Source organism: Polypterus senegalus, chromosome 5 (assembly GCF_016835505.1).
Source record: "Polypterus senegalus isolate Bchr_013 chromosome 5, ASM1683550v1, whole genome shotgun sequence".
Taxonomy (NCBI): Eukaryota; Metazoa; Chordata; class Cladistia; order Polypteriformes; family Polypteridae; genus Polypterus; species Polypterus senegalus.
The window spans coordinates 137,691,029-137,705,562 of NC_053158.1; the positions used below are offsets into that span (position 1 = coordinate 137,691,029).

Sequence of the window (14,534 nt, forward strand, 5' to 3'; positions counted from 1 at the left end):
TTAAATTTCTATCGTAAAGAAAAAAGTTATGCAATGATGACTAAATTTACTGTATAAAGTCAAAAGTTTTATATATAAAGTCATTTCTGAATATATAAAGTCAAAACTTGAATATGTAAAGTCATTCCCAAATATATAAAGTCAAATCCTGAGTATATAAAGACGGCGTTGGAATATTTCTGAATATATAAAGTAAGCGCTGGAATATATAAAGTCAAAACTTTATATATTCTGACGCTGACTTTATATATTCAAGTTTTCACTTTATATATTCCAGCAATGACTTTATACATTCAAGTTTTGACTTTATATATTCCAGCGCTGACTTTATACATTCAGAAAAAAGTTTTGACTTTATATATTCTGACGCCAACTTTATATATTCACAAAATCAATGTATTTGCCTGTTTAGCACCCCATAGTATATGTGTATATATATATATATGCCAGCAACACTCATGATGACATTGACAAAACAATTATATTGTCAATCATTTTACGTTATTATTAAAATGTTTCCTTTTCTTTTTCCTTCTCCGCTGCCAAGTGCGGGTATTTTGATATATATATATATATATATATATATATATATATATATATATATATATATATATATATATATATATATATATATATATATATAGATATATATATATAGATATGAGAACAACACTCATATCAATGACAAACCAATTACATTAACAATCATGTTATGTTATTTTAAAAATTTTTCCTTTTCTTTTTCATAACTTCTTTAACACACTACTTCTCTGCTGCGAAGCGGGGGTATTCTGCTAGTATATATATAAATTAGCTTCAGGCAGTAGGTATCAGACTAAAACAGACCCTGAAATTGTGTGCAATTGAAACCAGGGGCATATAAAACTACCCTTTATAATAATCTTAATGTTTTATCCAATGTGTATTTTGAGGGTGCTAAAGAAGCTGTGTTTGAGTTTGCTGTAAGAAGCTAGAGTGTTCCATTCTGATTTAACAGGCATTTCAATTAAATAGTTACCCAGTTTCCTTTGTTAATTGTTTTAATTTAAAATGTACTATTAACTATTCTGAATTCATTGAATTTGAAGATCAAAATCATAGAAACAGTGTCAGCATTGGTCAGGAATACAGGCAGATCTGTAAAAAAATAAATCTGTGAAAAAGACTTGATGCCTTTTGAATTAATTTGTCCATTAAAGTCACTGGCATCAATTTGTTTTATCCAAATCACTCACTCAGTTCCAGGATGCAACACTGGCAACACAGAGCACAAGGTAGTAACTAGCTCTGGGTGGGATGCCAGTCCAAATCGTGAAAATCAAAATATACTATATAATTTTGTGTTTAAGTCACAATAAGGATCTTGTTTATTGCTGCATATTCTGTGTTGTTTCTTTTTTCCCTGCACAGTACTAGCTGCTTTAAGATGGAGAGACAACCAGAAAAACAACAATCAGAAACTTTACATAAAAGAATCGATAGACTTATACAGCCTAAGCAGTTATTGGAAAGAGAGTAAAGAAGATAAGTTCATGTTCACCACTTAATAAATGCACAATGATTGTAGAATTTTCTCTGTAGTCCTTCAATACAAGGAGTAACTATAAGACAACTGTATGACTGCCATGTAAAGAGAATTTTGCTGCAGCTCAGATTTGCTGGCTTGTGAACTATAATGCCTTTCTTGTGGAAGCGGCTAGAAAAAGTGGAAAGCTTGATATCTAGGATTAAAGGTGCAATATTTAACTGCCCATTTGGAAATGTACTTAATATGTAGAGAATATTGTTTTCTTTATATTTGTAGTAATACTAACTACATGGAATTTGAATGAACATTTTACAAATAAAAGCTTGCAAATATATAACATAAGGATGATATTTTACTGTCCATGCTGTATATCAGATTATGATTGACAATTTAAGAGTTATGTCAGTTTTGTGTCTTTAGTTTTCACAAATTTGAACTCGGAACAACTGAGTATTTTTATAAGTTTAAACTTATGTTATGTTTTGTGTTTAGTGCTGAATGTGCTAAGTGGCCTCTAGTTATATGTGTATTTTTCAGTTAGATAAACTCTTGGTAAAGAAAATTAAGGGCTGGAACCAAAAGACATTTTTTTTTTTTTTTTTACAAAGGCAAAGCACAGATTTGACCATGTTAATATGTTTGACTTCAGGAACAAGTGCCTGTTATTATCTGTAAAAGGACTTAGCTGCTATCTTTAATGTTTTCTCAATCTTTTTAAACAGAATGATGCCTGTGCACAACATTGTTTATATTCGATGAAAAGCCTGTTGTATCCCTTGGAGAATAACTATGAAAATCATGTTAATATTTGCCATGGAGAAACAGACTATTAAGAACATTTACTAGTGTAATCTCTACAAAACAGACTGACAATAAGTTCACCCAGTGCAGACATTATAGAGTATGTTCAGGGTTAAATGAAAAGTCAGGGACATCTGTGGGTTGTGTATGTCAGCAAAAAAGAAAAAAAGTAAGGATTGGAGGAGTGAGGTGTAGAAAAAATATATAGTTCCCTGAGGCCAAAAATACTCAACAGAAATGAGAGCGAGAGGTTGCGTGTTGCCAGAAAGTAGAACAGTGCATTTGAAGTGAAACCAAAACATAACTTTTTTTGTGAATCTTTTGGAGTTCACCTCCTGATATTGAAGAGAGGAGGCTACAAAAACAATTTTCACTTTTATCCAACACTAAAAGAAGGCTAGGTTTGTGTCAGATGGTAGCTGAAGGAAAACCTCAGGGCAAATGCAGTATCATCCTGGATCATTTAAGAGACACAGAGGATGATGAAAGCAATCAGCAATCATGTGGCAAAAACATTATGGACATGAGGTTTTTATGCTATGCAGAAATTCAGTATATGACTAATGTTTGTAAAGTGACTGTAATTAGACCTTTGAAAATATTCAGATCTATCCACTGCCTGCCGTTTCATATGCAGCCTTAAACCATATGTGGATATCCAAAGTTCATTAGACTGTCTGTTAGAATTGCAATATGAACAGTTGTGAGTGAAAAAAATAAGAGAATTTACTAATACAAATGCTGGAAAGAAAATCATAAATTGAAATGTTTCTTTTGACATCAAAAGCTCATAATTAGGGAATTTTTGTGACTAAAAATGAGAATGCATTATCCATTGTTGGCTGTAGCGTTTTAATCATTGATAAACTGCTTAGCATGAGGCGAATTAATGAATTTCACCAGCTTGAAAATGTTGTTTTTGGGGAGGTTCTTAATCCTGTTCCAGTTAAATCGCTGATCCCTCTCATTTTCAGATATCAAATGTCAAAAGTTAAATTAGCCTGCTACCCACAGATAGGCGTAAATGTACTATTAAATGGGTCGAAAATAATTTTTTACCCTCCTGGGAGTGTATTGTAGCTCCTTTGATGTGCCTAATTAGCCTGCTCAAAGTAAGTGATGACTAACAGCCTAATAGAAGCTTCTTAAAACTCTCTCTCTTCACACTATGCAAATTGGAAATTGTGTGTGTGTATCTGAGTGGAAGAGGTGGTGATGGTGGTGTGAAGCATTACAAATTTAAAAAATGCCCCCCCCCCATTTCCCTCTTCCTTTTCATCTGCTATACTGGGTTCTGTTTGTTTCCTGACCACTTGCATTACTTTTCTCAATTATATCTCAATTGCTCAGGTTCTGAATCATGTGCATAACTGTCTAGAGAAGGGTATAGCACAGAGAATGAATGGCACAATTACCACATATGATCTTTCCACTCTACAGGCCTTATTTGTAGGCTCAGTCTCTGTTAAGTCTGAGTAGAGAGTTTTTAATTTATTGATTCTTTATGTAACTAGGTGTCATTTAGAGACTACAAACTCTATTTTAAAAAGGGCTTCATCATCCGAGTTTGCAATAAGAAGTCAAGCAAAATGACACTTTTTATTGGCAAACTAAAAAGATTACAATATGCAAGCTTTCGAGGCAGTTCAGGGCCCTTCTTCTGGCAAGAGGTGCCTGAGCTGCCTTGAAAGCTTGCATATTGTAATCTTTTTAGTTAGCCAATAAAAAGTGTTATTTTGTTTGACTTTTCATTGCATCCATAATGGCTAACACAGTACAACTACCTAGTACTATCAACTGAGTTTGGAAAGGCAGTAAATTGATAAAATACAAATGTTAACAGTTAGTATAACAAGGATGGTGAAGCTGTTTATTTCAGTTACATTTCTTCATCTATTCATTTTCAGAGCCTACTTTTTCTATGCCTGGGTCATGGGGTGTTGCAGCTTTTCCCAGCAGCATGGGGTGCAAGGCTGGGATCCGCTCTGGATGGCGTGCTTAATCAATATAATAGCCCCACCGATGCACACATCAGACCAGAGTTAGAGTTAGCAATAAAAGCTTAATGCACAGAAATTCAAAAAACTAAAGAAAACTTACATGAACATGGCTAAATATGTACTATGTATAAACACAGCCAACTAGCAAACCTTGTTTTAATCTCAGAACTCGAGCAGTGAGGCAATATTTCTAACCATTACACCAGCACATCTCCCAAATTTTAAAAATAATTTGACATTTTAACTTCTAATTTTGGGTGGTCACACTAGTCACAATGCACAATCGCAAAACCTTTAATCACATGAATTATCTACAGTATTACTCCACCAGTTTTCAAAGGAAACTGAGTCCAGTTAACATGTGATAACTGCACTACCTTATTGTGGAGGGAACACCAGTCCAGCACAGTGTTTATACACATTAATTAAAAAAAAAACACAAGGGCAGGGAAAATTGATAGAATTTTTTTACCCATGGATATTTAGAAGCATTGGCTGTCCGCTGCCACTTGAGCTAATGGTCACAGCAGTAGAGTTTAAACTGTAGTTGGCTGTGAAAAAATCATCAAAGCTACCAATGCTACACTCGTCTAAGCATATAAGTATAATTTTGAAATATAATTTTTATGTCACACTGGGTAAATGCATTACAAATGCATAGTCAAAGATTTTGTCTTTTTTCCCCTTTGTTAACTTTCATCATTTATATGCCTCTTTAACCTCACTAAAAGATCTGACCAACTGAGCTGTGATGATTCTCCTCTTGCAAAGCATGCTCTCCAGTGATAACTATAACACACATTAAATTTACCAGTTTGAAAAGTTGGATGTGAAGAGCCTGTTTAATGCTAAAATTGATCACACATTCTGTGACTAATCCCTTTTGCTTAATTTTACAGTATTTCATGTTGCATGAAAAGAGAAGATGCTCTTAAAAATGAATATTGCATAGGGGAGCTTACTTAAACACCCAGAACTGACATTGCCAGTTAAAAAGAGACCTAAACACCAGCACATCTGCTTTTTCTTTTTCTTTTCTGCAGTTGTAATGCTGCCAACAGCTTTGATAGAAAGTGTGTCAGTGCTGTGCATTTAGTGGGTGTTTGGGGTGATAAAAGTTGCCAGGTGTGGGGCTTTAGGATTTGTACTCTTACGACACTTAAAAAACGAGGAGTGGGAGAAATATACTGCCGTGTCTGAAATGACTCCCACAGGTGTTTGCATTTTTTTAAATGCTAAAGGAAATTTTAGTTCTCTAATGAGGATTTTTGTAAGCACTGCAGCTATAGAATAGGATCTGGGAACCTGTTTTTCCCGCCTCAGTTAAATCTTCAGCTGATTGAATGCAAGTGGGAGGCCTTTTTTATGCAAAAGATAGAACTTTTAGAGGATTGAAGGCTTTGGTTTTTGGTTCTTAAACCTATCATCTACTCTAAGCCTAGGCATGGCACGTTTCTGATGGATACCATTATAAATCTGCTGCTGTTTAATCTAGTTACGTGACTTTCAATTAGAAGAGAACTGATATGATGCAATTTTTATTCTTCTTCTTTTTAGTAAGATGTGTGTTATGAGCTTTTCTTCATTTATACTATCATTTGTAAACCTTTCAAGATAGATTTTGTTCCATAAATATTGTAGTTACAAAATGAGGGGTGTTCGTTTTTATGACTGCCACAGTTCACACTACTCATTGAGGGGTTTTCAGTATTTATTTTTGTGTCATATTTATCTAACATAATTAGCAACATGCACAGGTCACTTTACAGAGTAAACACAATTTCATTATAGTAGAAAATATAAAAAATCATCAGTATAAAATAACCACAGAATCACAACTAAAACCAAAAATATTACAATAGACCAACTGTGTTAAGAAGGTCTAGAAGGAATTATTAAATAATGTAAGATTAAATTATATCAAAAGTTTTTGTGCTTTTGAATAATTTGTAGTAGTGCTGAAGGTTAATATACCAGGAAGCAACACATTTTATACTTTTGTATGTTGTTTAAAAAGTATCTACCAACACACCTAGTACAAACACATGAAAACTGAAAAAATAGTAATAATAAGAAAAGAAACTGCCTAGTAAACGGATTTCAAAGTACCTGAATCTCTCCTTTACATCAAGACTGAGGACATAAAAGGAATTTGTGCATTACGACTTATTTAATGAGCAGTTGCAAGGGAGCGGGCTGGTTAAAGCATCGAGCGCTATTATATTGTAAGAAAGATTCTGAAATACCAGAACTAGGACGTAAGCTCTGATCAGGGAGACTGAGAGCACAATTACCTTCTTTTCAAATCCTTCTGTGACACTGCAGGAGGAAAAAGGACTTTGAAACTTGAAAGGCAAGAGCTTGCTTTCAACCTCAAAAGCAGGGAGGAAAGGGCTCTGAAATTTGTTCAGTACTCCCAATTCACCATTAGCCTGTTTCTTCCTTTTGCCTCAAGGCATTTACTGTTTTTGAAAAGATGTTAAGAAATTCAATCACTATAGAGAGCCCAGTTTTTGAGCAAGTTTCAGTTGGTCCATAGAGGTCTGGCCTGGAGTCTTTGTGTGGGGGTGAATAGACCTATGAACTGTTTTGAGTCTGTCTTGTGCAACCAGTAAAATAGAAAAGGAAAGGATTGTGGAGGGTAAGGGTGAGGGAGGAAAATAGTCTATAGAGAAGAATACGCACACACACACACACACATATATATATATATATATATATATATATATATATATATATATATATATATATATATATATATATATATATCTATATCATTCAAAAACAGTTATATAATAAATTGCACATCTTTTTTGTCTGATATTTCCTGCACAAAACTGTCATAAAATTCCACAAACCTTACTTTTCTATTCACTTTTCTCCTCCACCTGCTGTTTGACATCAATGTGAAAGTGCTCAGTTGGAGTGCTCCAGGACTTGAGATGACTTGATCACCTAAAAAAAGAATAACTAAAGCTCTTTCTGGAGTATCTCTGTGGAGACTAATTCAGACAGAGCAAAAGATTACCCTTCTATGAAGCCTTACCTGTGGCAGTGCCGTTAGATTAGTGCTCCCTCCAGTCAGTAAAGAAGAGAGGAGCTGTGTGTGTGTGTGTTTTTTTTTTGTTTTTTTTTTTTACTTCATAGTCCAGTTAAGTTTGCCTTGCAATTCAAATGCTGTTGACCCTGCTTTGGGCACTATTTGTAAAACCATTTATTTAGCATAAATTGAAATAATAAACCCTCCTCTCTCTAAAGGCTGATTGTGATGGTGTGACATGAGTTTGATTTAATGATTAGCCGCTTGACCCCCGTTAGCTAGAATGAGCTGCCTGAATGGTGTGCAAGTTCACTGAAAGGAACAGGGGAAGAATACTAATGAGCTAGGAAAACTTAGCAGGGTTCCTGGCACTTTAGACTATTTTTAAAGGAGAGAGAGTAAGACAGAAAGGGGAGAATAGAGAGTAAAACAGAAAGGAAGAGCAGTTGGGACTGGGCCTTCACAGATACACATTGCTCTGAAGACACAGGATGAGTATAAAATACCTTGCACAACTTCCAGAAATTAACTCTGTGTACCTCAAATTCTGAATTCTGATCGTCTCTGAGTAGTATTTTCTTGCCAATCATGGGGCCTTGCAGAATTAGTAGAATATTTGCCACAGATCTTCCTGGTTCATACAGAATGCCATGACTATTTCTGCAGCTGAGACTTATCCATGTAGCTTTTTTGATTGTATTTACCTTGATGCTGACTGGAGGAGTTTTTGAACAAATGTAAAAGGGAACAGTACATCATCAAGAGATACTACTTTTTGGTGTCTAGGAATATAGTGGATACTAGCAACGTTAAAAAAATAATAATGAGGTAAGAATTTCTTCAGTTTATCACTGCATCATTAAAGTTTCCAAAATGTGCAGTTTGGTGTTTTGATCTCTTAAGTTAATAACAAAATAGAAACTAGTTTTCTCATTATTTTGTGCATAATATGTGCAGTGCTGTATGATGGATCACCATTTAGTTCTACAGTGTACCTCCTTGTTTTGAAAACTCTGCAAGTTAAAGTGAACTACAAATTAATAGAAAAATGAATACAAGCTAAAACATGTCAGCCTGAATTAAAAGTTATGCATTTAAACTTTGTGTTCCATTATGACAGGGCTACAAAAGCACATAGTTGCTAGAGAATTCTGTTCTAATTTAGTTATTTTACTTTTTTGTGAATTAACCATGTCTCCTGACTGTTCAACTGGCATTTTTCCAAGGCCAGAGCAATAACAGTTGTCTTCTGTTTGGCTATTTGAGTTCAATGGCAGATGCGGCTGAGGAACTGGGTTATTTGCTTACATTTTTGCTATGGAGTCACACTTGTTGCCATGGCAGACAGCGTGTTTCTGTCAGCAATTTGGCCCAAGTGCAGCCTTGCTTGCATTTACTCTAAAAACTTATTGAACAGAACAAGATGGGACAGCTTGCTTGCCCCTGTGTTGTGAAGTGGTTAATACTCTGGAGGAGAATTCAGAATAATTGCATTAATGGCTTCAAACTCCTGCAATGTGGATAGTCCTTCAAAGGATTTTTGTACAGTCTGATTCCTTCAAAAGGGAAAGTTCAGGGACCATCAAGTTTTCCAGTAGGCCATAACAAGAAAGTGTGCACATTGCAAGTACTCTGCAGTGTAGAAAACTGTTGACCTAGCCTAAAGAAAACATAAAAAGGTAACAACAAAATTAAATAAAGTTAGACATTTTTGATAAATGATTATGTGGGCCATGGCTCTCTAAAAAGTGTGTTAGATTCTGTTTCTTTGTTTTCTTCAGCTACATTTTCTGTACTTGCACTGAGTGTCTAAATTCAGATAGTTTGTTTAAGATTTCTTGATTGTAAGAAATCTTGAATGAGTTCAGTTAGACAAAGGGTGTGTGGAAGATGTCTCCATTAAGTATCTTTCTTTTTTATTGTTAACAAGTAACAATTTCATTTCCTGTTTTTTTATTTTTAATTAAAAACGAATACACTGGTACATATACCCTAGACATATAAACAATGCTGTGTTTATGTAATGTGTCATATAACATTAAATATATTATTTCAACTAATTTATATAGTTTGAAAGATGGTGTTTGATTTTAGGCACAGATTATTTTGTTTCATCAGCACTTACTGTTTCTGTTTTTTTGCTGTCTATGTCATTTCCAAGAAAACTAAAAATTGCCTTAAATGACTTTGTACATTTGCCTTCAAATTATGACTTTATACTTTTCTGTGCAGTGTGAAGAAACAATAGTGTAAGGCCATCACAGAAGAATACCACTGAAATTTAAGTGGTTCATCTTGTCACAGAGAGTCAGTGTTTTATTTTGATTTTTTTTTTTTTAATTTGGGTGCCATTTTTAAATCACAAAGTCTGTGTGCATGTTATAATGAAAATACACCCACAATTATTCTCTTTCTTTATTACAGAGGATGAAAGCCCTAGACAACCTTATAACAGAGAAAGAAGAAACGCAATTGCAATGCAACCTCATTCAGGTGGCCAAACACTTGGAAAGATCAATGAAGAGCCTTCAACATCCACAGAAGATAGAAGTCCATTGGTGAAAAAAGAGATACATGGATCCCTTTCCCACTTGACAGAGCACTCTGTTCCCTATCGTGGCACACTCTTCACAATGGACCCTAGAAATGGCTACATGGACCCCCATTATCGTGAGTATTAATATTAATTAAATAATGAAATTAATTTTTAGGAATTACATGTAGTCAGTACATCTGCTCCAGAGTTTTGGATTTTTGCCTGACTTGCTTGCACCACTGCTGTGATAGGGTTCAGCCAATGCAAACTTGAGCCATTTTAAGCAGTACTGTAACATAACTGAATGTCAATATTTAGATATGATCTGTGGAATTGTATCATATTGCCTAAGTAAGGTTAATATATTAGCAAATTCATATAACATACCTTTAGTTTCATATGATTAAATACATTATGATATTTTGAAAGTCTATCCTTAGATCTGTAATTTTATATAAATGAAAAAGGTAAAGAATTGATACAAAATTGATTAAAATGCCATCAAAAGTACTGGGCAGACTGTAAAAGAAGAAATAATACTGATCATACAGTTACAGGAAGAACTAATTGTAAGTGATAAGTTTATTTGGTTTAAAATAAATTTTAATCAGAAACATTGTATTAATTTATCATTTTAAACTGGTTAATTCTGACTGAATATTTATGTAATAATAATAAAATCAGCACTACATACATCAATGAACTGAATTGGAATAATAATATTGTCATTCTGAATGGAACATTATAGAATTGAAAAATGGATGACTAATAATAGATATGTATTTGGTTAATACATTTTTAAGTTCATGTATTCTGTTCAGAATTTAGGCTTAATTTTGTTTTGTGAGTGTTTATTGCACAACATGGATATACAGTTTTCAGGTAGGGTAGAAGCTAAAGTGATCTTTTTCTCTTTACTTTCCAAAGTTAGTGATAGCTGCTTGGGATACCCTCTATTGTAATGTTGCAAGTTTTGTAAGAAAGAAAGAAAGCTTTATTTCTTTATAAATCCTCACTAGTTATATGTATTAGTTGGCATATTTTCCCAAGGCATATTGGGAATTTAGGAATTATCTTGTTTAATTTAAAAATGTTTCCCTCTCAGTTAAGGACTGAACATATTATTGAGTAACAATCCTTTGCAGTACTTATGGTGTTTTAATTTTCATTTTATTATATATATATATAGAACCTCAGAGTAAATTATCATAACACAACTAATCAATGTACTGTTGTTGAAAAACAGTTTCTAGAAAGAATAATAGACAGTGTTGATACTTTAGTTAGAATGCAACAAGGATTTTTGATATTTTTATATTACTTAGTAGCATTTGAAATATAACCCTGTGTGTGTGTGTGCGTGTAGGTGTGTGTGTGTAGTATAAGCCATATACATTGTGAGAATTAAAGCAACATGAATTAATTCTACACTGTAAAGTAAATAAAAAGAAACTTTAAATAGAAAAGTTTCATGTTCATATATTTTGGCCTCTCCCACCATATATGCATATTCAGCAGATACCAGCTAAGCTCAATTATTAACATCATTCATCAAATGCTTATCTCATTCTGTAATTTAATTGGGCAGTTAGCCTTTCTGGAGAGGATATCCATTGTAGACTACAGCATTAACATGTTAACCCAAAATAAAGAATAGGTTCAGCTGTAAGCAATGATCTTTTATTCACAATTAGTATATCATGTGAATTGAAAATCTATTGTGTTTTACATGAAACATGAATACTGATTTAAATTAGCAGCTATAATTCTGAATTAGTACAGGACGATGAGTAAAAATTCTGTGCAATTAAACATATTGTTTTTTACAGTATATTCTAATGGGGAGGTTGAGCAAAGAAAGAAAGAAAGAAAGTTAGGTTTATGACCTATAATGCTTAGATTCCTAGGATTTTCTCTTTTTTTCTCATGTAGTTTGGATGTATCAATCGAGAGATAGATAGAACTTTATTAATAACCCAAATGAATGTTAAAAGGTGACAAAAGTTATAAGCCAGATGACTGATAAGAAAAGTCACTTGATTAGTGAGTAGTTTTTCAGCAAAGTTGGTGAGAGAGATTAAAGCCAATTTAATTCCTTCATCAACTGCCTGGCATAAAATGAGAATACAGTACTCATGCACCATAGTTGAGATCAAAGTGCCTCGATAACTTTGTGATGAACAACTAATTTCTTTTTTCTTCCTAAAATGATTAGCAATAAGAAATGGAAAAGGAAAAAGAGGTTATTGTTTTTTTTTTTTTCTTTTTTTTACTGTTACTATGACTTGGCTGGAAGGTTAGTTGTCTGCTTTAAAGTAAATTAAACGATTTCTCAGAGTTAAATATAAGCGGATGTTTTATCATTTGCCTACTATAAACATTTTAATAAATGCTGTTTTTTCATTGCTTGATCTTTTTTGGGGTTGGATATTGTGTTGAGGTTCCTGTTTACAAAATGGCCTAAATCCCTAAACAAACCTCTGACTACTCTTAAGCTTTGTCCCTAATTAAACACACCATTTTTGGTAAAGGTTTCAAGTATGATCACTTACTCAAGGAAAAAACTTTTTTCTAAATCTTCTTTAATGTTTGTAGCAATACATGTCCATGAACCAAAATGCACATACCCATAATTCATTTTGGCTTTGTTTACTTCATTAATTAAAAACTTTGTTTCGTTAATTATTTAATCAAAGAGCTTTGTCCTTTTCTCAGTTTATACAGTTTTCTTTCTCATGCCCCTCTTTTATTTTTCTTATTTGCACATCTACAGTTACCCATAGTTAGAGGGTGTAGATTAAGGTACCAGTGGTTGCAGTCAACAGTTTTCATTTCTTCCAATTAGTTAAATGAGTGGCTTAAAAGTTTATTCTTGTATCCCGTAATTTATGGGACATATGGTGCATGTTAAGGCAATATGTGGGAGAGTCTGTCATTTCTTCAACTAAGTGTAAGAGTACTTATTGTTGTATCTTGTGTTTTAAAGTTAAGCAAATTTTGTTCCAGATAGTGTTTAACATTCAGTTTATTGCTTCTTTTTTTAATGACATTTCAGCCACAGATTGAATTCAGATAGCTCATCCTTCAAACTAGGTAACTGGCATCTGTCATAAAAATACAAATAACCCCATGTTACATCCATACTTGTATCTCTAGACATACACTTTTCTCAGTGTTATCAAAAGAATACTGGTAAATTAAACCGGTATTCTGCCATGTATACATGTAGTACCTGCACAAGGTATGCATCAACACAGCTCATACTGCAGCTACAAACCTTGTTCAGTTATTCTTTGATTTAATATTTTAAGTAGTGTATAGTAGGCACCAAAAATAATATATGATATCTAAACACATTAAATAATACAAGCACATACATTTCATTTAAAATTAACTTTGAATGAAGTAGGTAAACCAAATAGCATGATAATGAAGAGGCAGCTTCTTTAGTTACTTTAGAAAGCTGGTTTCTTGAATCAAATTAAAAAGGGTAGTGGCCTTTCTTATAAAGGGCTGTGTTAAATCATGCAACTCTACAAAATAACACATGGGGTTGTTTTCATCCTTTGAAACATTGATGCCTATTAATTAGCTGAGAAGCTAATGCTGGTGACATTTATTGTTATTTTTTCTAACAGTAGAATTTTGTTGTGTCTTAAGAATAAAATGTGTGCTTAATGTTGAACACAGCTAACAAATGTCAGCAATTTGCCTTATTTGCTTTCAGTAATATTCAATTTATCAGGATAACTTAAATAATAAGAGGCAAAACTTGAATGTTGTATGCTTTTAATTTAACCTCCTCATTCATTTAATTAACTTTATACATCTTAAGCAGACAAGCATTGTGTTTATGTTTTATTAAGTTAAATACAAAGCTGCTGTGATGCATTGCTGTGCATCTTTTCCCATACAACCCAAACACAGCAGATCCAGGAAGCTTGAGGCTCAAAGAGAATGACCTTTACACTAACAAATGCTATTGTGACCCCTTGTTTCACCTCTTAAATCTGTCACAGGTGTTAGCCTTGCCATTTGGTGAACTGCAGAGTTTGCAAAGAAAGCAGTTAAAAGTACTGGCAAGGGCAATTCTTTATTCTGGGCTGTCAGTGTTTAATGTGGCTAATATACCAACACCTGGAGCCATTAGCACCTGGCTGTCAACTTCGTAACATAGCACTTCCTAGCGGAGTTCACACTAACTTGTATAGCACATTAATCTATTTATTTACTTTGCATGTGCAAATGTTTTTGAAGTGTTTTCATTTTCAAAAAAAAGAGTATCTTGCTTAACAGTGGATGTGAACAGTTTTAGTGCTTCACCTTTTCATATTTTGAATTACACAATTATATCTTTTAGACAAACACTCATCTGCACCACAATTGCCTACAGGTTTTTTTTTTTATATACATTTTTTGAATCCTGGTTCTCACAGCACACTACATTTGCTCATATTTGTTGCAACTGAATAGCCTGAATGATTTTGTTCGTTAAAAGTAACAGTTTTCTTCAAGCATAACTTTAAACTTAACATTATTTTTTTTTTTGCAGAATAATGTTTCACCTATGAGCACACCGAGTAGTGTTTATCTTTTTTTGTGTTTGTGTGTTGGAGAGAGAGCAAGCAA

At 33.4% G+C, this 14,534-nt stretch overlaps 1 protein-coding gene across 1 annotated transcript in view; it reads left to right on the plus strand.

Annotated features, from left to right (window-relative positions):
• The window catches only part of gli3 (GLI family zinc finger 3), a 309,890-nt gene that overhangs the window by 76,372 nt on the left and 218,984 nt on the right, over positions 1–14,534 (plus strand). The window contains exon 3 of the mRNA XM_039753392.1: positions 9,794–10,039. Within this exon, the coding sequence (XP_039609326.1) occupies positions 9,794–10,039 (246 nt within the window). The remainder of the gene's footprint in view (positions 1–9,793; positions 10,040–14,534) is intronic.